The sequence below is a fragment of the Glycine soja genome, chromosome 9 (assembly GCF_004193775.1).
Source record: "Glycine soja cultivar W05 chromosome 9, ASM419377v2, whole genome shotgun sequence".
NCBI lineage: Eukaryota > Viridiplantae > Streptophyta > Magnoliopsida > Fabales > Fabaceae > Glycine > Glycine soja.
In genome coordinates this window covers 26,432,451-26,456,074 of record NC_041010.1, presented here as the reverse complement: position 1 = coordinate 26,456,074, position 23,624 = coordinate 26,432,451, and the positions used below count along the sequence as shown (strand labels likewise).

Below are 23,624 nucleotides of genomic sequence, written 5' to 3'. Positions count from 1 at the left end.
AAGAAGGCTGGGAGTCAAGGCAAGAAAAAGAAAGCATGCATAACGTGGGAGGAAAATGCTTTCAACACTTCAAGTGAATCTAGCAATGAAGAAGAAGCAAACCTCTGCCTCATGGTCGATGGAGAAGCTGATAGCGCTGTAAGTTCATCTTACTCTAAATCCAGTGAAAACTATGATTGACTTCTCGATGCTTTCAATGAAGTGCATGAGAAAGCTCAGAAATGATCTCTTGCCAACAACTTCCTTAAGGGATAGTTAAGGTGGCATGCGGATAAGATAGTTTGTATTAAAAAAGAGTTGTCTAATTTGAAATTGAAAAATGATGCTCTTAAAAAGGCTTTAGAAGAATCTTCTTGTAATAACAAAACTATCTCCACAACTCCTCCTTCCCAATGTGAAATGTGCAAGGCACTTCGATCTAAAATGAGTACATACTAAAAGGATCTTGTGCATTTTCTTCTCAAGAGATTATCATGACAATAATCTTTGGATCTTCATCATGGGTTGATATTCATTAATAGAGCTCGAAGAAGTCTTGATTTGCACATCAAAGGTGTATTCAATCCAATTCTAATTTTATGTGTAGGTTTTAATCTTGGTTAGGGTAACCAATGAGTTTTGAGTGAATAAGGTTTCAACTCTTGGATTTTCTCTTGTAGGGTTCAAGGGAAAAGTAGATTATTAGGGAATTGCTTGTGCATAGTATTTGTACTTTGGTTCTTTAACAGTGAAATTTTTTAAGGGATCTTAGAACAACTAGATGTAGGTCCTCTTAAGGACTGAACTAGTGTAGATTTTGTGTGTGATTTTCTCTTTTTCTAACCCTTAGTTTTGTGAATCAATCTTGATATTGGAATTTATATGTGTGGGCCATAAAACTTTGTTTTCTAAGGTTTTTGAATTCATTGGTTTATTGTATTGTTAATCTTTTACAACAAGACTTATGAGAAAACCTTGATTTCATAAGGAGTGTATTTCTTAATTGAAACTAAACAATAATTAGGTAAAAGTTTTAAAAACAATATATTCAACCCCCTTTTTAATGTCTGAACTATTCCAACAATTGCTTCCGGTGGGAATTATTTCATACCAATACTATATTATGGCCAACAAAAAAATGAATTTGTTAGATCTCAGATTCAATTGAACCAAAATAAAAAAAAAATAAAACATACACAAAATTTATACAATTGGACCAAAATTTTAATTTTGTAAAATTTGGAGATTAAAACCACAAAATAGAGTAAAATTACAAATAAAAAATAAAAAAAGAGAACTAAAATTATAATTTAACCTAATAAAAATAATAATACAAAAATAAAGAAGAAAAATAAAAAGGAAAGGCTTCCTCATCCCATTCATTTTTTTCCTCCACTTAATTCTAAACTTTCTTCTTAACTTGATGACCCAAATCGGATTTTCTTATAAATAAAATTTACAAATGCTCAATAAAGAGGGAACCATTTCTAGATATCATTGACTTTGCTTACCCTAGCTTTCCTCGGTTATGTCTCCCGTACAATGTTATTCCTTCCTCTTTGAGGTTCTTGAAAATTACATCATCTTGGACATTTTTTTAATAGGGAGGCGTTACAATTATATGAGAACTCCCAAAGGGTCAAATTTTCTGAAGTCCCCAAAATCTCGGAAACTTTTGGAATGACCTCCCCTGTTGTGAAAATTACTAGTTAGCGATATTCTTCGTCCAATAGTGTACCCCACTGTGGTCTCCACGCATGCTTACTAACTTCAAAAAGCATCAAAGGTTGAAATCACTTGCTTAATTTTTCCTTGAATCTTGGTTACTTTGGTATTCGAATATTATAAACCAAGGAGTATGTAGTAGACCAAAGTAATTGGAAGGGCTATCAACATCCCAAATATAACCCTGAAATTAAATTTTAGATGAAAGGTCAATTTGAAAGTATAAAAAAACTGTCATTTTTTTTTCTCTGTGATAAAAAAATAAAGAGAGGTTTGATTGCTTACGCTGTACTAAGAATGGCTGGATGGGCATTGTACTCCTTAGCAAACACAAATGGAACAATCCCTTGAGGAAGTGCAGCCTATTGCAACCACAACATTTTCAAAAGTTAACAACCTTTGTTGTCATCAATTTTTGCCAATAAAGATAATAAATATACTTTAGGCACCGACAAAAGCAAAATGAAAAATTAGACCATCATCTCAATCATTGGAAAAAAAAAATGAATACGTCTTTTGATTGTCATTTTCACCTAAATATTTTGGTAGTTAATAAGAATCTAACGTTTACGATAATCAAAGAAATAGTTGAAAAACCAAAGAGGAACATTAAAACCAACAATTAAGTATCCACTATCCAGCCCGCATCTGTATCATGGTTTTAAAATATGGTCAACAACTATATTAAATTTTTTTAGGTCTCAATAAGTAGTATCGTGACAATTTGTGACTGCTTTGATTATGTCCTAAATAAATTCCCACAATTTTACTAATTGCAATATTTCAAATATTTAAATTATTTATATTTATTTATCTTAAAAAAATTACATTAAATAAAAACTTAAAAATAAAAATAAATTAAAAAGATCGGTTTGATACCAATTCTCTATGGGAGTTCAATTCCGATTTTTACCAATTTTTTTTTATCAATTTGACCGATTTTTTTTATTGATTCTAAAATGTTTTAATTTATAAAAGTGTTTGGACTGATATGTTTCCGGTTGAACCAGCGGGTACCGTCCGATTATCAAAACAATGGTGATTTGTGACCATTAATTTAATACCACGATCTAGTTTTAAAGTTACGAATTTCACTTTGTTTCACCTATTTTGTTAAGACAAAAATGCACGAAGAAAAAGTTGAAGTTAATAACCTGAACAATAGCAACGTGTAGGAGGGTGCCACGAAGGCCAACTGCTATGGAAGCTGCAGCCATAACTGCTGGACCAGTGAGGAATCTAATAGCCATGGCAAATGTAGCCACAGAGTTCCCACATGCTATTATCTTGGGTTGAAGTGCCATAAACAGACCTATAATTAAAAACAAAAATCAAACCCAATCTTTCACTTATTAAAACCGACATAAAACAAAAGGCATCGTCGATGTTTATATTCCAATAGCATAATTCTTAGAAAAGAAAAGAAACCCAAGAAAAAATTAAAAGAAAAAAAAAACTATTTAGTACTTGGTGATTCGTCTAATTCAACCACCATTGCCTAATTATCCAAAAAAATGGTACCCCTCACCAGAACCGTTGTCCTCCGTAAAGTAACCTAGTTTATGGCCCCTGTCCCACGTGTCGGGGACATTATGCTCAACAAGTGAACAAGATCACTTTGATTATTACTTGTTGGTAACAAACATCACCAGCATGGACGGCTATGAGTTGTTTACTACTTTACTTGCTTTACCCCAAATTCCATTCCTTCCATTGATTCGTACACGCCCATTACTCAATTATGTAGGATTGCCCAATTTAATTTACTTTTAGAAGAAACAATAACATGATTGCATGAATTGTATTAATATTTGAGTTTAAGTGTAAAAAGCTATCCAGTATCAATTAATTATAAATTATGTTAGGTATGATTTTTAAAATAATCAATTTAATAAATTTATTATATATAATAATTTGTGATTGAATAATAATATAACAACTTTTTAATATATTCTATTAATGTAATATTTAATATTTTATCCATTAATATAATTTAGGTCAGAAATAAATTAATAAATAGATAATTATAACACATGCATTTTATTTTCTTAGTATATGGAAATCAACATTTATACTAACAATTGGAGACAATATAATAATGATCGATGTCTATGCGAAAGAGTGAAGCGATGTTGTTTGTGGATAAAAGAGTGAAATTATTGCGCGAGAATGAATTTGAATTTGAAGAATGGATTTGCGACCACTCACCTAAGCTGAACATAGCCATTCCAAGACCAGCATCAGACAGTATCGAAATTGATTTCTCTATTATTTTGGGCATATGCACGTGCCACCTGTACGTCATCATTAACCATGAACAACACCATGTGTCAATAACCATCAATAATTAACATTACTCCAATAAACAAAAAGTGAGAGAGAGAAAAAAAAACTCTAGCCGTATAGCTGATTTTGCCGTTACAGAAATGTTAAAAATATACTTTTTTTTACACATCCTATTGAATGTATTTTTTTTTATAATTTTTAATATATTTTAACTAGTAAAAAAATATATAAAAATGATGCGTTAAAAAATGTATTATGACTCATCTTTATCTTATTATAGTCAATTTTTTTCAGACATTATTATTGACTTTGATTAACCTACCTGAATGCAATGAGGGACCATACTACACCAATTAGGCTAGAGTAGGTGTTGGGATTGCGGATAAGCTTTCTCCAGACCATGATGAGTATGAGACGAGTCATGACACTCGCCGGAGGCATGTGTTTACTGGCGGGAGCCTCAGCAGCTCCGGCGGCTTTCGGGTGGAGCTCTGCCGTGGAGCTTGAGCCCAACTTGTTGAGTCCATTATTGAGCCCTTCTTTTTCTTTCTCTTTTTCTTCCTCCACTTGTTCTCCCCCATTTACCGGAAACTTGAACTCTTCCACATCAAGTCCGGCCTCCAAACCACCTTCAATTTCAACCCAATCATTACACAATACTCAAAACACCAAAGCAACCCTCCTAATCGTTTAAACAAAAAATTACCTCAAATCTCATCATTATCATTATACCAATTAAAGAAAACTAAAAAATCTAAATTTTAAAATACAATTACAGTCACACATTTACTTATAAAAAATGTTAAACATTACTAATTTACTATGATTACAATTAAAGCAAAACCTTGTCTGTATAGAACTAAAATCAGATTTCTTAGACAAAATTTTATGTTAAAACTTTGTGTAAAATCTATAAATACTTCACACGATTCAAAAGTAGATAAAATAAGAACTTAACACAGTTCTTAAGTTGTTTTAGTATTAAAAAAACCAGAATTTTTCTATAAGGACTAATATTTAATAAAAATACTATATATATAAACTAATGAAGTTAAACTTCAATTCTAATTTTTTTTAAAAAATTAATCAACTAAAAAACATGTAACAAACGGTAAGTAGATTGTATCAATTATAATGTTGTAGCGGTTGCCATTAGAGTAACTAGATAGAACAATTTAAAGCTGAAAAGGAAACAAAGAGGTTTAGGTTTAATTAGTACCTTTGTTGTTGGCTTCCCCATTTTGCAAGTGTGCATGATTATCAGCCACCAACATCCTAATCTCTTTAGCACCACCCTGGTCAGGCTGTTGGGAGGTTCCGAGTTCCGTGTTGCCGAAGACGTTGAGTCCGGCGTTCTCCGACACTGGCGAGGCGCTGGAGCTCCATACAAACATGTGGAGCTCCTTCGCATCGTGGGCCCCATTTGCTGGAGTCAGCGAATTCTGACTCTGGCTCTTCAAATGTTTAGTAGAGGAGGAAAACTCTGGGTTCGGAGGCGGGTACGAAGCGGGCACGGTCTGGCTCGGGTAAAACCCAAACCGAGGAGAAGCTACAGTCGCCGCCTGAGGCATAGAGCTTTCTTCGAAATTCGAAGGTCTCGGAGTGGGTCCACGCGAAGAGAACAAATCATTGGCGGTGAAATTCGAGTGGCGAGGCTGGTACCCCATCATGGAAAAAAAATCCGCATGGTTAAAGTTGGAGCCACGTGGCGTTGGGTTACGAGACGAGCTGAGGCTGTAAATCTCCGCCCCGGTGAGATTAGACGGCCTCGGCGTCATCATAAACGACCTCCGTGAAGCGTTCGATTTTCTAACGGTGACATGAAGCTTCCCATCATCACCGACTTCAGCATCTGTTTCCAAGAAGTCTCTTCCGTCGAGCGAAACGACGTCGGAGTCGACCTTAAACGACACAATGGAGGCTGCCGTTTCAGGGAACTGTTCCATGATCAGGATCTTCGCGGCACGGTATTCGAATAAGAAGAGTAACAAGGTGTACCATATGATGCACTGAAGAACCACGACTTGAACCATGAGAGAACCGGAATATTCGCCGTACATTGCGATTAGGAGAGGGATTCCCATGACTAGGGTGTTGGGGAGCGTGGAGAGGGAGAAGATGGTGATCATCCACTCTAGCGAACCGGTTTTGGTGAGGTTGGTCCAGATTGCTAGGGCGAAGAGCATGATGATTTTCTGGAGCGTGTCGGCGGCGATGAAGCGGAAGTTCATGGCGTAGGGGTTGTTGGTGGAGATGAAGTGGAAGGAGAGGAGCGGCACGGCGAAGATCGCGACAAAACGGTTTATGCCGGAGCACTGGTCCGGTGAGAAGATCTTCCACCACCGAACCGAACCGTACGCCAGGATCATCGCCACGTAGAGTGGGACCACTGCGGTCAAGACCATGTATAGGTCTTTCCACGTTATCATTTTTCCTTCTTCCTTCCTTCTTTTTCAGTTAGCCAAGCCTCGCCTAGTGGAATGAGATTTTTTGAGTTATAAAATGAAAAGAGATAAAAAAAAGTTTATGAGTTCGATTCGGTTGGAGAAAAAGATGAAACAGATGAAAATCGAATGAGATTTTGTTGTTGTTACTTTTTTCCAGTTGGAGAATTTTGGTGGCTATTCTAGTTTTCTGTACGGTACTATTACTGCAAGGATACTGCTTATTACTCACTTTGTTGTGTTCAGAGAAGGTGTGAAAGTGTAGAAGGATGAAGTGAGGGAGTGTCAGAGAAAGCACGGAGAGAGAAAAGTGTGTGGGTTGAATTGACAGAGTAGAAAGGTGTTGCTTGAAGAGAGTATATATAGGGCATGACATGGAGAGGGATTTGCGACGAATATGATAATGTGTATGGACGAGTATTTTTCTTGTATTTTTATTTTTGAGGGGGAGGGGCCACATTGGTGTTATTGAACATGGGCATGTATGCGCATGTGTACTTTAATTTTTGCTTTAGGATTTTGTGAAATTAGGAGTAATGTTTAGCTTAGTTTGGGGAAAAGGAGTTAATATTTTCATATTTTGAAGGGAGGGGCACCAGGAAAGAGTAAGGTCGGGTGAGAATTCAGAAGTGCGCACGTCTAAGAAAAATTATTAAGTGGAATATAGAATTAGTATAGTTTCTACTATTCTTTTTATGATATATAATAATTATTTTTTTCATAATTTTTTTAATATGTACTATAGTATAACGTAAAAAAAAATATAAAGAAAAAGTATAAACACGTGATAGTTTTAGTCAACTTACATAAGTTTTCAGACTTAGTTTAATCCTATTTTATACGTTCTTATTTATAAAACTCAGTTTTGAAACGTATTTTATTTTTTATAAGACTTAATTCATAATATTTGTTGTATTAATTATTTTTAGACAAGAAATATCCTTAATTAAAAAAATAAAAAATGTATTAACAAACAATTAAAGAAGAGAGAAATATTAAAATCAAGGATAATTTTAAAAATATATAAATTTAAGATAAATTTATTACTATAAATTAAATAAATTATTTTCTTAATCTTAATGAATTATCATGAATTAGGTAATTAGATTTTATATATAGAAATAAAGACTAATTGTAAATATCACATGATCATATACCAAGTTGAATAAACAAAAAGTAATAGGGTTGAATTTAGGAGATTATAAAATAAAATTGTCTTGAATATTATTCTTGATTTAGTTAAGCTTCTAACGATATCTTAATCCAACTATATTTTAGATTTGAGGGTGATGATAAATCAAGTGTTGATTTAAAATAATAGTGAAAAAACATTAAGCCAATTTGTTAACCAGTAGAATAACTAAATGAAAGTTGTCTCTATTTAGTAACATTTTATAAGCCTAGAGCTGTTGCTTGTGGGTAAGTTTCAACAAAGCATTTAAGTTTAGTCATAAGGAAATCCTACTAGAGCGTGTAATCATTTAGCTACTAGATATTATAGAACTTCTGCCATGGGTATGAGTAAGTATTAGAGATCCTTTGCTTTAGTTATATCGAACATTGTATACAGTGCTACCTAATAAGCAAAATAAGCCTCGAATGAAATCCCATCCCGGGTGATATTGGGCAACTTGGGTCATGCTTAGTATTTACTCTACATACTAAATTAGGCCCAATTTTTTAAACCTAGAATAATACCCCTTTGCTTGGTAAGGTGGTGTAAGGGTCATGCCAATATATTTGATAATTTACATGGTGTATAATCAAAAGCTAGGATTCGAGCACTTTAGGAGCTTAAAAGATTCAAACTCTTTAGTTATTAGTATAACACCTTTGAGGGTATTATTGTGATTATGTTTAGGTTTTGATGAATATGAAAATTTAAACACTAAACCAACGACACCATGCAAAAGATAACAACTTACACAAAAGATATAACTTCAAATACCATACATATTTAAAATACACTAAGTCCACTAATTAGCCTAAAAAAAATATAAGGAGATACAAAAAGACAGCTAAAGATAAGCTAGTTATTCTTGTACGGGTCCCCCAGCTTCGTTGTCAAACACCTCTACTTGTTTCCTAAAAAATAAGGAATTTAACCAATGACACACAATATTTTAATGAGTGCTCTAGGAACTGCTAGGTTGAACTTATCTACCAAAACATCACTTTCACTTGTCTTTCACGACTATACACTTATTACTATCGTATTGGTTTAGTCTCATCGTTATCTGAGAATTGTCTTGTGAAAATTTATGGTAGAACATTCTTGATTGATATGATTTGTTTGCCTTTGAGTCAAATTGATGTTATTCTGGGTATGGACTGGTTATCTTCCAACTATGTCTTGTTAAACTGTTTTCATAAAACAAGGGTGTTTAATGATTTTGGAGTGAGTAGGGATAGGATGTTTATCTCTGTCAACCAAGTTGTGACATCTTTAAAGGAAGATGCTCAAATGTACATGATCATGTCTAACCTGGAAGTAGAGACAAAGGTTTCCATGTGTGACCTCCCTGTTGTTAGAGAGTTTCCTGAAGTGTTTCTTGAGGATATATCTGATTTACCACCTGAGAGAGAGATAGAGTTTTCATATACCTGGTCCCTGATGCTGGACCCATATCCATAGCCCCTTATAGGATGTCTCTTATAGAGTTAGTTAAGTTTAAGAAACAGTTAGAGGAGTTGTTGGATAAGCAGCTTGTGAGACCTAGTGTGTCCCCATGGGGAGCATCAGTGTTGTTAGTGAAGAAGAAAGATGGGACCATGAGGTTGTGTGTAGACTACTACCAGTTGAATAAGGTGATGATTAAGAATAAGTACCCTTTGTCTAGGATAGACGATCTTATGGACCAGCTGGTAGGAGCTTGTGTGTTTAGCAAGATAGATCTTCGGTCAGGTTATCATCAGATCTGAATGAAGTCCGAGGATATTCTGAAGACTACTTTTAGGACCCGTTATAGTCACTACAAGTATTTAGTCATGCCCTTCGGTGTGACTAACGCTCTTGGTGTGTTTATAGATTACATGAATAGAATCTTTCACCCTTACCTTGATAGTTTTGTGGTAGTATTCATAGATGATATTTTGGTATACTCCAAGACTAGAGAGGAACATGAGGAGCACTTGAGGATTCTGCTGTAAAACCTTAAGGACCGACAACTTTATGCTAAGTTGTCCAAGTGTGAGTTTTGGTTAGAGAAAGTTAGTTTCCTAGGGTATGTGATATCTCAAGGGGGTATAGATGTAGACCCCTCTAAGATAGAAGTTGTCCTTGAGTGGGAGAGTCCTAAGTCTGTTTTTTAGATTAGGAGTTTTTTTGCATTTAGCGGGATATTATTGGAGATTCATAGAAGGTTTCTCCGAGTTAGCTTTACCTTTGACCAAACTAACTCGTAAAGGTCAAGCTTTTGTGTGGGATACCCAGTGTGAGCATAGTTTCCAAACCCTTAAGGAAAAGTTGACAACCACTCCCGTGCTAGTTTTGCCTAACCCGAGAGAACCCTTTGAGGTGTATTGTGTTGCATCAAAGATGGGTTTAGGGGGAGTATTGATGCAAAATGGCCAAGTAGTGGCCTATGCTTCTAGACAACTCAAGACTTATGAGAGGAATTATCCTACCCATGACCTGGAGTTAGCTAGTCTAGTTTTTACCCTTAAGATGTGGAGGCATTTTCTTTTTGGCTCTAAGTTTGAGGTGTTTAGTGATCATAAGAGCCTTAAGAACTTGTTTAGTCAGAAAGAGTTGAACATGCATCAAAGGAGATGGTTAGATTTTCTTAAGGATTATGATTTTGCACTTAGCTACCATCCTGACAAGGCCAATGTAGTGGTTGATGTATTGAGTAGGAAATCCCTACATGTATATGCCCTGATGATTAGAGAGCTGGATCTCCTAGAATAGTTTAGAGACCTTAGCCTTGCATGTGAAGTTACCCCTAATAGTGTGAGACTGGGAGCTTTGAGGGTTACCAGTGAATTACTAAGAGAGATTAGAGAGGGCCAGAAGGCTTATCCTTTTTTGAGGACTCAGTTAGAAGCTATAGCGTTAGGGAAAGATAGTAGTTTCAATGTGGGATCAAATGGAGTCCTCATACTTTAGGATAGAATTTGTGTTCCCAATGTGCCTGAGCTTAGGAAGATGACCTTAGAGGAAGGACATAGGAGCAACCTAAGTGTCCACCCAGGTGCTACCAAGATGTATCAGGATTTGAAGACAATGTTTTTGTGGTCCAACATGAAGAGAGAGGTTAATGAGTTTATGTATGCATGTTTAGTCTATCAAAAGGCTAAGATAGAACATCAGAGACCTTCAAGTAAGTTGCAACCCTTAGAGATACTCCAGTGGAAGTAGGACAGTATTTCCATGAATTTTGTTGTAGGGGAGTACCTTGGACCTCCAGAGGTTTAGATTCTACCTGGGTTATTGTTGACAAACTGACCAAGTTTGCTCACTTTATTCCCATTAATATCATATTTTTCTTGGAGAAGTTGACCTCTTTGTATATTAGTGAGATTGCTAGATTACATAGTGTGCCATCTAGCATAGTGTCTGATAGAGATCCTAGGTTTACCTCTAGATTTTGGGAGAGTCTGAACAAAGCGTTGGGAACCAAGCTTAGGCTAAGTTCAGCCTACCACCCTTAGACTGATGGCCAGACTGAACGGACCATTCAGTCGTTGGAAGACCTTTTGAGGGCGTGTGTCTTAGAACAAAAGGGGAGTTAGGAGAGTTTTCTACCGTTGATAGAGTTCACATATAACAATAGTTTTCATTCTACCATGGGCATGGCTCCCTACGAATTCTTATAGGGTAAAAGATGTAGGACACCCCTATGCTGGCTAGAACCTGGAGAGAACCTCACCATAGGACTTGAAGTGGTACAACAAACCACTGAGAATGTCAAGTTAATCCAAGAGAGGATGATGACTACTCAAAGTAGGTAGAATAACTATAAGGACAAGAGAAGGAAAGAGCTAGAATTTGAGGTTGGTGATCATGTATTCTTGAGAGTCACTCCGTGGACTGGGGTTGGTCAAGCATTGAAATCTCGAAAACTCACACCTTGTTTTATCGATCCTTTCCAAATTCTCAAAAGAGTCAGTCCTATGGCATACCAAATTGCATTACCCTCATCTCTTTCTAACCTTTACAATGTCTTTCATGTGTCTCAACTCTTTAAGTATCTCCATGATCCATCTCATGTAAGTGAATTGGATGTCGTACAAGTGAAGGAGAACTTGACATATGAAACATTGTCTTTGAGGATCAATGATAGGCAAACAAAGCACTTAAGAGGAAAAGAGATTTTGTTGGTCAAGGTGATCTGGGGAGGTGCATTAGGAGAAGACGCCACGTGGGAGCTAGAGTCAAATGCGAGAAGCCTATCTAGCCTTGTTTGAGTCAGGTAAATTTTGGGGATGGAAATTCTAAAAAGGTGGGAGAGTTGTAACACCTTGAAATTTCAATAACTTAAAATTGATGTTTAATATAATTCTTATGCTATTTGATTATTTGATTGATTTGGATGAGTTATGGTGTTGTGTGGTTTAGGTGCATGTGATTGCTTGATGTGGATGTTAGGTTATGTAGAGTTTGATTGACCTATGTTGAGATTGTGAAATTTCAATGTTTACCCAAACATGTTCCAATAAAATCGTAATTCCTGATTCGTTAACTGTTGGATCACCTTCAAATTTTGACTATAGGTTCAAAATCTATCTTTATGCTTTGACCGTTGGGATTTTGCAAAATAAAACTTTTGAACATCTCGCTTAGCGAGATAAGCGCATTAAGTGTAGTTTCCAACCTGAGAGGGAAATTCGCATAGCGAGACAAGCGCACTAAGCGCAATTCCCAACCTGAGAGGGAAACTCGCTTAGCAAGATAGGCATGCTAAGCATAATTCCCAACTCGAAAGGGAAACTGCTTAGTGAGACAGACACGCTAAGCACAATTCCAACCCAAGGAAGTAACTCACTCAGCACGAGAAGCTGCGCTCAATGCCGAAAGTGGATTTCCGCACTAAGTGAGATTTACAGATTATAAATACATCACATAGTGTAAAATTATTTGTTTTGAGCTCCTCCCTCTAAAATTTCCGCCTAGAAATCCTAACCCCTCCTCTTTCACCACCCACGACCACCAGTGGCCACCACGAGTTGTCGTTGCTTGCCTCATACTTCCACACGGAGAATAACTCTTTAATTGGAGCAAAATCCTCAGAATTCACCTCAAGGATTCGGTGGAGAACAATCTCCTAGTCCTTTCTTTTGTAGTTTCTCTAAGGTAATCTTGACTTCTATGCTTTTCTCCTAGTTAATTTGAGCTTCTCTTAGTGTTTCTTGTGTTTTGGGTACCATAATAGGATGTTTTTACACTTCCTTTAAAAATCCCTTGAAAATAAGACGTTGTAAAAGTTATCTATGTATAAAATTGATGATGTTTTTGTGACCTTTGCAGAACTCCAATCACATTGGCGTGATCGAAATTTCAAAATCACGTCTCTTTGTAGTAGAAACCAAAAGACCCTTTAGCCCCTTTTATTTTGATAGGGGTATTTGATCCCAATGTTGATATTAACCTTGTTTATAAAATCTAAACTAAACTGCCTTTGATTTGATATATAGAACTTTGTGTTTTGGACTGACGAACGTGAATGTGAACGTGAGAAGACTCTGAGCGACCCAAAGAGGAGCTGACAGAGAGCTCACGATAGGTGAGGGGAGTTTATTATAATTTATGGCTTTAATACTGTAATTGGGGTCAAGGAACCCAATTATGAGAATGTATGTTTGTTCCTGTGCATGCTGGTTTTCAAGAAAAAAAATATATAATGTCTTCGACTAATGGGATGTGATACATCTGCTATTGATAAATGATATTATCATTCTATTAGACTTATGTTGTTTCAAGACCTAGGAAGTGTGAATCTCAAGCATGAAATTTATATGTATGTGTGTGTGGAATGTTATTATCGATGGTAATATTGATATGATACTGATGTTGTCATTGATGATAATGAGATATGAGGTGATGTCGTTATTGATGATAATATTGAGATGAGATGATGTTCATGTTGATGATGATATTGAGATGAGATGATATTGATGTTGATAATGACATTAAGATGAGATGATGTTGATGTTAATGATGTCATTATGATGATATATGTTGTGTATGTACATGGGGGGTGCAGCGACCATGATGGATATTCCTGGATGGGGAAATAGAGTGATTAAAGAGTTTTATGCATCCCTGGAGAGAGAAGGGGATGACTTAAAATCTTTAATTATCCACGGTCAGTGCATTAATGGTGCTCATGTTTCATACTTCAGACTGCACTGAAATAGTATAAACTTGGTCAGTAAGTACTTGTAGTCTTTCATGAGGGAAAATACTTGTACTTGGGGATATGTCACTCGGTTTAGAACTTCCTTAAGACTCATGTTGATCATCATGGGGGGTGGAGGGAGTTACCTGTGTATGACAGGGTGACCTCGACACTTGCTGCCTAGTTTTCCTAAGTGAGAGTGTCACGTGGACACACTTAGGCTATTTCCTGATGAATGGCACCACGTTGCATTTGAGAGTTAAGGTCAGGTGCATGCATCATACTGAGCATGATTGATTAGAATTATGGAAATTTGATGACTAGTTATTGTGTGTATATTGGACTAATGGATGCTTGTGTATGATTATGGTATTTGTTAATGTTTTCTTACTAATCATGGTCATTTAATTTTTGTGTCGATTTCTTTTATAATAAACTCACCCTTGTAATTTTTGTACCGTGTGATTGGTACCTATGATGATCGTGAACCTTCATTCGTAGGAGCAGATAGACAACAATAGATTACATGGAGTGAGATTCTTTTATTGGAGCCACCAAGCCGATGTGATGACGTTGGTATTATTTTGGGGGAGGGAGTTGTGTTTTGTTAATCAACTCCTTCATAGCTGGTTTTATAATTCTTTTAAGTATATTCATTTAAGTATTATTTTGAGGATGTCATTAACATTTTTAATATATCTATGTATATTCATTTAATTATTTGTGCATTGTTTGATGAAAGTGTACTGGGTTAATATATCTATCACTAAAGAAAAAAAATCACTCTCTTTTTTCATAAGCAAATTAACTGAGTTTTCATTTAAAAATTGAAATTTACACAAACTAGAGTAGTGATATCAAAGTGATGAGGCAGGTCGTTACAAAGAAGGGATCCCCTTGCCTAAGCCCTCTCTTTGGAAAAAAGCTATTCATCATGCTTCCATTCCACAAAAGAGAGATGCTAGTAGAGGAAATACCATTCATAATTAAAGCAAAAATAACCCCTAGAAAACTAAATAATTGAAGTGTTTGCTTCAGAAACTCCCAATCAACCCTATTGTAGGCCTTCTCCAAGTCAAGTTTGAAGATTAAATCATATTTTTTCTCTTGGATTTCCTAATATGATGCACTAAGGATTCCACAACTCCTTCAAAATCTTGTCATCCATAAAACACCTAGGTTTTAACATGTCATCATCCTCAAGTTCAATCTTGAACTTGCTTTGCGCAATAAGGTCCACCATTTCCCTTCTTTAGAACTTTTTTTGTCCCATAGCCTTATCATGGAACAAAAACTTCTCAGTGTGCTCCCTATCAGCCCCATCTGGAGGTTTCAGAGGAGGTTGATATTTCAAAATGAAGCCTTCTCGGTGTGCTCCCCATCACCCCCATCTAGAGTTTTCAGAGGAGGTTGATTGCCTTGAGTATGATTGCTGAGAAACCAACATTGCCGTTCATTTTTAATAAATACGAAAAGTTATGAATTTCTTGAAAATGGAATTACACAAACATTTAAAAATTATACAACTTTTCATTTTATAAACTGACATTGGTTGGAACAAGGCACATATAACCAAAGCATTACACCAATGGATACGTGAATATGATCTATAATCAATAAGTATAAATATTAGCAAAAAAACATAGTTTGAACTGTGAAAATTATAAATGGATTTTCAAAAGATTTTCTATCTATAAAATTAAATTTTTCACTCTAAATTCTATTAACAAATAAATGTTTAAGTGTGAGATCGACATACAATTCATCTTTCAATTACAAGTCCTTTTTATCGAACTGACAATTATAGTTTTCAACTTAAGAGAATTGTCTGTGTTAACAAAAATAGTAATAATTATTTCAATAATAATAACCATTATGGTTATATATAGTATTTGTTTACATTATAATAAGAAGTAGAGATTGAAATAGTTAAGAGTTCTTAGAAGAAATCGAGATTGAAAAAAGATTAAGGGTTCAGAAAAAATGCAAAAAAGTAAATCAAACGAAAAAAAATCATTAAGAGAGGGACGAATACATTGTGACCTTCAAATTGATAGTCATTATGTGTGTGTGTGGCGTGAGTTGTGTATAAGGATTTGAATGGTAGTGACTCAATCCAAAGAAAAATTGCTATCAAAGACCTCATTTGTTGATTCCTAGTACCAACATTCGAATTATACGATTTTGACATGTGAACAATAGTTTTCTTACTACTTATATCTAATGGTGTCACTTGCCTTCGCTTGATCTTCTTTGAAAAACCACTACAATTTCTCTTTTGAATTTGAATTTCAATCTCCTTTTGACCGCTACCTTCTAATCGCACATGTGTAATTAACCATTGAACTCAATTGTCATAAAAAAAAAACCTTCTTCAATACCTACAATAAAAAAAACATTTTGATTAGACCATGAGAGCCGGTAGTCAATATATTATTTCTATTAAAAATTTCTCTAACATTTAACTATTCTTATTGACTTTGTTGTGAAAAATATAGACCCTTTCTATACTTAGAAAATTTCTCTTAACATAGATAACACATAGATATTTGCATATCACCCACCCTAATCTATCTTTTTCTTAGTGCACTACAATTTATTTTTCTTTACTCTGATCAAGTTTTAATTTTCTTTTGTTATATTAAGCTTTTAATTTAATCCTTGATGGGAGCAAAATAAAATATAAAGAAAAATCGATTCTACCATTCCCTACAGTTTTATCTACAAGACCTAAAATTTCGAGTGCATTCCTATCATTTAGTAATTTTTTGTTGTGTTATAATCTAATGAATTATTCATGAAAGCGATTCATATTGTTGTAGTTATATAAAGGTTAAAATATGTTTGTAATCCTTAATAAATATCTGAATTTTGTGCTTGTTCACTGATATATTTGTTCTTTGTTTTTGTTCCCTAATAAAACAAAGTTTGTTATGAGCCCTTTACAATTTTTTTAATTATGATAAATTAGTGAATTTTTTGTTTGTTCCCTCATAATTTTTTTCATCTGTTATTAGCCTTTTCCAAAGGGACTAATAACAAATGAAATTTTTTATCTGGAAGCAAACACAAAATTCACTAATTTATCAGGGACTAAAAAAAATATCAATGACCAAAAATAAAATTATTTTTTTATTAGGAGCTCATTGCAAAAAAAAAAAAAGTTGCCAAAAAATAAACACAAATTTTGAGTATTTATTAGGGATGACAATCATATTTTATTCTTTTATAAAATAAAACATAATATTTCTATTTTACATTTAGAGAAAACTAATGAACCCAACTCACACCAATTTATATAATAAGATGTGATATATATACAACAATTTATACAGTATCATTTTTATAAGTTTATCTCTCATTATCCCATTATTTTTTACATTTCAAACTTCTCTTTCTTTTCTCTTTGGCTCAAATACATATTTGATCCTTTATGTTTTAGAAACTTCATTTTAGTCCCTAATATTTTTGAAGAGTTTCAAATTAGTCCTACTTTGTCGTTAATTGCTAAACATGACGTAATGGAAATAGATACACATGTTTAGATCATTTTCATCCTTATTTTTTTTTGAAAGATTCAGTTTGGTCATTCATGTTTTTAATTTTGTTCAGACCAAATTGAACTTTTCTAATAAATATTAAGGATGAAAATGATTCTTTTTCAAGTTATTTAAATATAATCACAATCATGAAAAATAAAAATAGGATTGAAGAGAAAGAAGAACATTCACAAAGAGTAGAAATACCAAACCAGAACTCAAATTTAGCCTAGCTTGGAGTGGATCCTTGGATTGATTAATTGTTTAAACTCTCATGATCATCGCCAATGTAAAAACCATAAACTTTTGTGCAAGAAAATGGTGGAACAGAAGTGAAAAGATGAAGAAGAATGAAGAGCAATTGAGAGAAAAGAGAAAGTTTGCACAAGTTTTTTACAAAATGAAGTAATTTCCTTTCTAACTAACTAAAAATAATATATAGAGTGACTAGTAACTAACTAACTAACACAATAATCAAGAGGAATGGATGGGCCTTAATTAGGCACATCTAATCTACCTAACTAAACTAATTACACAAAATAAAAGCCCAACTCAACCTAATTTTTCAAGTGTAGAGATTCTGGCTTTAAAGCTCAATTTGACCCTTGAAATGGAAGAATTGGCCAAAGCTTATTTCTAACAAAATTGAAGATCTTTTTCTCATCTTTCCAAGGACTACTCACACGTTCCATTTTGAGTTCTATAGTCTCCTCTAGGCCATGCACAAGTGAGATAGGTCAAGTAAGCACAAAATCTGAAATTTAGTTACAATTCTCAATTAAGCTCAATCATTTGTCTAAAATCAAAACTGAGTTAAGGTGAGGAAATAAGGGTCAAAGCTAAGAAGAATAGAAAAATGTTAAACTACAAATACTCAATCAAATTCCCCCACACCTTATCTTTTACTCTTTACTTTACATTTCTGCACTTTTATTCCATTGCTTAAATTTTGTTATATACAAACTACGAGCTCAAACAAAGTTCTTGTGCACTCGACACCTGATCTTATCATTTATTATTACTTGTACGAATTAATATGCTTGTCAAGAGTTAATTGTTGATATTTTAGGAGATCCTTATAAAATACCAATAATCACCAGGAAGTTCCATGAAGTCATTGGTTATGTTGTTAGCCAGTTATCCGTTCCGTAACCAATCCTAAGAGGAGTACATAAATCAAAAATCACCTACGGATTCAGATTCCGCTGCGTTTGTTTGATCAATAATTATAGATCCAAGTATTCCTAAAACTCTTCTTGATAATATAACGTAATGTATTCCTGATAGTTATTGGTATTTTATATGGATTTCCTAAAATTCCAAAATTAATATGTAAACATTTTTCTTTCAAGAGCATCATCAACAAAGTTTCTGATGAGGACATAACCAAGGGCAAGGACCATGAAACACTTGAAGGGCCCATGACCAGAGGCAGACTTAAACAAGCCCAACACGTCATAGAGACAAGGCTGATCATTTGTATAGCTGCCATTGATGATGATTGAAGGCCCAAGTGGAGAAAGATGAATGCCCAGAGGCAGAGGCACTACCAAGACTACTAATTGTTGCTGAAGGCCCAAACTAACTTGAAGGCCCAAGTTAAATAAGTTTTTAGTTATAATTTATTTTTATTGTAATTTTGGCCCAAGCTGTTTAGAAGGCCCATGTCTATTTTTATCTTTTTGTTCATATACACTAGAAGTATTTGTTTTTGTTTTCAATAAAGAAACTTTTGGCATTTTCATAAAATTGGATGAGAGCTTCTCTCTGGGTTCCTTGTTGAACCAATTATCAGACTTATCAAGGTAATCCTTGTGGCGTCTATCCTGACTTATCTTCCTTCACCGGAAGTGGCGTCTACCCTGACTTATCTTCCTTTACCGGAAGTCGCGTCATCCAAACTTTGTAACCTGTATCAAACGATCCGCCCCGTAAGGTTCACATCAGTTTCAATTTCATATATGGCCATGACATGTGCTCTTTGTTCATGATAAAAGTCTAATAGTCAACTCTGCATCTACACAAAAGCATCACCATGTCCTGCTCTCCTTTTACTCAAGCACACAAGCATACCAATGCAAAACTGTCATTTTTAGTGTAGTACAATTGTAGAAGATAATAATTTATTTTTGTTTTTTATTTATTTTTTATATTATAAAAATTGCTTCTTCTATTTTGTGCAACCACAATTTCATTATTCAAATCAAGCATTTTTAATCTTCCTCCACGTTAGGTGAGTAAAGCCACAATTTTTCTGAACTATCCAATATTTTTTTTTCGAACAAAAAAATTCAAGTCAAATTTTTATATATTTTTTTATTTAATATATTTTGCTTTTATTAACTTTTAAGTAATTTGACTATCATCTAAATGATAAAAGCTAAAATATATTTTTTATTGATTTTTTTTTATTATTATCAATATGTTTTTCTTTTATATCATTAAAAAGTAAAAATTCAATGTTTATATGGTCATGGAATGCACTGTGCGCTCATAATCAAAGTCTCATACCCAGAGTGCATCTACACACAAGCATCACCATGCCACTGCTCTCCTTTTACTCAAGCACACAAGCATAACAAAAAATTGTTAGTTTTAGTACAGTACAACTGTAGAAGGTAATAATTTATTCATTTATTTATTTATTATAAAAATTGTTTCTTATATTTTGTGTGGTCACAATTTCATTATCCGAATCAAGTGTTTCGAGTCTTTCTCCGCTTTAAGCGAGTAAAACAATAATTTTTCTGAGCTCTTCGATAATTTTTTTCTCATTTTGAGGAACAAAAAATGCCAGAAATTCTGTAATCAATTTTTTTTTGTATTTTTATTTAATATATTTTGTTTTTATTTGACTTTTAAATAATTTGACTATCATCTAAATGAGAAAAAAAAATATTTTTTATTGAACTTATTTTATTATCATCAATATGTTTTTCTTTTATATCATTAAGTAAATAATTTCAAATAAACAGTTCACTTTTTTGTTTTTTATACAAACGTTACAAGTTGTTAAACTGTTAAAGGTAGTTATATTTTTTTTTAATGAAAAATGTTAATTATTTTTACTGCACAATAAATTATTAATTATTGCATATAGGACCCACTCAAATTTGTAATAAATTTAATTTATTGTCTCAAATTAAGTTTGTGACCGGTGAAGTCATGATTGTAAAAAGCATTATTAGAAATTAATTATTGGTTTAATGTTATACAAGTTTGTAACCCTTTAAACAAGTTATTATCGATAAGAATTCATTTAGTGTATTTTGCTTTCACTTATATATTTTTTTTTCACTAATTTTTCATTTACTCATTATTTCTTTTCTCTGGCGGCTTAACACTTTCTTTTCCTCATTATGCTCTTACCATTTTTGGTATTCGTTGACTTAGGGTTAGCACATAACACTTTTTGTACATGCATGTTTGAGAAGAAAGTTGTTATATCAATGCATCATCCATTAAATTTGGTGAAGAATGGGAGGTGGAGATAGAGAATCAACCCATTACTTTAATATCATACAACAACTGATTATGACGTCATAATTTTTTAACATAGTTTCAATTCTTTGATAGATAATTATTTTTTTTCTTAACTTATCATTTTCTTTCCTCCTTTTGCTCTTACCGTATGAGAAAAATAAAATTTGGCTTATGTCTCAATTACTTACAACTAGCCCTGATAATTTTTGTGGTGATAAGAGAAAAAAATTCTTACAACAATACATCATTCAATGAATTTTGCGAGAAATGAAAAATATTATTGGAAAACTAACACACTACATTAACATTATATAACAACAAACTATTTATATTATCTTACTTCTCTATCTTTTATTATTTATTTTGTAATCTCTTTGCATATCTATCTTGGAAAACAGTATATTTATTTTGAAATATCATTATCAATCCTATGATTAATTTATCATAAAAAATTATATTCTCATGTGATATATATATATATATATATATATATATATATATATATATATATATATATATATATATATATATCATATTTGAATATAGTAATTTTATCATGACAATGGATAACATTGTTTTTCGTTTTAATTAATTAATATTAGAATGATGAAAAGTAAATGATACCTTCACGATCGAGACAATAGTATGCAAAGCCAACAATTTACTAAAACCAAGTATCAAATTTGATTACAAAAATACTAACTTTGTCACTTAAAAGGTGACAAATTTATAATATACTGATTTATTTTGACCATTGATTTTATTATGCACGTTACATAATTAAAATTAATATCTTTAACATGATTAAAAAAATTCATTATAAAATAATTATATCTTATATTCATGCTTATTATATATATATATATATATATATATATATATATATATATATATATATATATATATATATATATATATATACTTTTTAAATTCTCATATAGGTATTGTATCACTATTTTTATTTGAAGAAAGTACAAACCTTGATGAATAGTCTTGATATTTTTAAGACAAGATTAATTAAATTAATAATTAATCAACTTTCTCAATTCTTATATAATTATATTTAATATACTATAAAATATTTCAAAAACTAAATAAATTATAAAAAATACTATTATAGTTATTTACAATATATTATAAAATATACTACATAATACAATATAATTGCATTTATTTAATATATTCCAATGGATCAAAATTTTAATTTAATAAAAAGCACTGATATGATTTAATCGTATTTAAACGTTGATTGAAAGTTGCAACTCACATTAGTCATTGATTGAATTTCATCATATTTAAATTAATATAGGATTACATTGATCGCATTAATGCTTTTTAAAATAATTGTTCTATTATTTTTTTTCTTGACAAAATATTTTAAAGTAACTAATTTATAATTCTAAATAATTTATAAATAACTATTTAAAATTACTTAAATTATTAACATCAAAGAATAAAATCAAGTTACACACATAATGTTATTTTAAATAATTTTTATTATATATATATAGAGAGAGACACACGAAAGTCTATTTTCTTACATTTAATTACTCTACAATATATTATGAATAATAATGATAAAAATAAAGATTATATCAAATAAAAATATAATGATTAATCTTCCTCCATTTTAATATAATTATAGTTAACATAATACTAATAGTATAAGAACTGAAAAATTTAATTACAAACTGTTCTTACCAAAATTCGGAACCGTGGCACGTCAAGATGGACGTGGCTGAGTGGGGTCCGAACTTCAACGTTGGCTTGGAGAAGTGCTTTTGACAGGAGGGGAGACCTGCAAAACAAAGGAATCCAATGCTCAAGTAAGAATGTGTATTAGGTGAGTAAAGCAAGTAATGTTGTAAAGTAATTCGTGTGAGCGAGATAGAGAGAGGGGCACAAGCTTGTTGCCGTGTGCTGAGTGTGTGTGAGCAAGTCATGTAAATAGATTTGATGGAACCTATTTCTATAGTAGATGAGCGAGGGTGTTGGTCCTTGTTTGTAGGGGCTGTTGTTAGCCTTGTAGATAATTCTCGACTTATAGATAATAGCCGGGAGCTTAGAGATAATGTTAAAGATAATTATTTGAATTATAGATAAAGGTAGAAGATATTCGTACATTGTAGATAATGTGGCGTTATAGATAATTTAATATCTGCCAATTGATAAGATATTCAAATATGTTTGAATATTAGTTAGGTTAGAGATAACCTGTCTGTTGGGGAGCTCAGCTGCTAAGGGTCAGGCATTTGTGCTCCTATAGCAGGATTGACGTGGATTTTGTGGGTCCTGGACATACATAAGCCCCCCAAACTCTGAGTTGATTTACGGGTGAAAGAGGTTGTCTAATGCTAAAAGAGACTATCCCACGTTGAGGGAGCTTGTCCCATGTTGAGGGAGTCTGTCTGATGTCTGGGGTAGTAATCTTGACAAGCAGAGGGTGATGAGTTTGTCAAGCCCCCTAGTATGGACAGGTGTTGTCCGGTGTTAGGCATGGTAGCCTTGACAAATGCTCAATGTAGCTTGTCAAGCCCCCGAGCCTAGACGAGTGTTTTTCTAGGTTGCTTCTGTCAAGTTGTCTGTGGTGAACGTATCTTTGGTGTGTCAGGTGAGGTAAGTCGTTGAATTTGACAACTCTGCCTTTTTTTATTGTTGGAGGGTGCATTTAAGATAGCACATAACGACTATTTGTTGCAGTGCGCGTGTGCGGTGCATGTGTCATACTCTTTCATATGTGTCGCGTGCGGAGTGGACAGGTACTAGAGCAATGATTGTGCGTGCATGAGGGAGTCTTGCAGTGCAAAATTTCAGGGCACCACTTTGCC

The 23,624-nt window shown here is 33.3% G+C and overlaps 1 protein-coding gene across 1 annotated transcript; it reads right to left on the bottom strand.

The window, feature by feature from the left end:
• Nucleotides 1–1,387: 1,387 nt before the first annotated feature.
• On the bottom strand, nt 1,388–6,776 carry LOC114425481 (auxin efflux carrier component 7-like). Its single transcript, XM_028392418.1, has 6 exons — nt 5,210–6,776; nt 4,313–4,619; nt 3,913–3,998; nt 2,859–3,016; nt 1,990–2,066; nt 1,388–1,888 (listed from the first exon to the last, which is right to left on the bottom strand). Exons 1-6 carry the CDS (start codon nt 6,417–6,419, stop codon nt 1,822–1,824), a joined length of 1,905 nt encoding a protein of 634 aa, XP_028248219.1. The 5' UTR covers nt 6,420–6,776; the 3' UTR covers nt 1,388–1,821.
• Between the last annotated feature and the right edge of the window lie 16,848 nt (nt 6,777–23,624).

What these genes read in the sequence shown, in the direction of transcription:
- LOC114425481 (XM_028392418.1), bottom strand. Translation starts at nt 6,419, where the DNA reads ATGATAACGTGGAAAGACCTATACATGGTCTTGACCGCAGTGGTCCCA. An exon ending in TACACGTTGCTATTGTTCAG is followed by an intron (nt 2,067 to 2,858) that starts GTTATTAACTTC and finishes TGGTTGCAATAG; the next exon opens with GCTGCACTTCCTCAAGGGAT. An exon ending in CCAGCCATTCTTAGTACAGC is followed by an intron (nt 1,889 to 1,989) that starts GTAAGCAATCAA and finishes ATTTAATTTCAG; the next exon opens with GGTTATATTTGGGATGTTGA.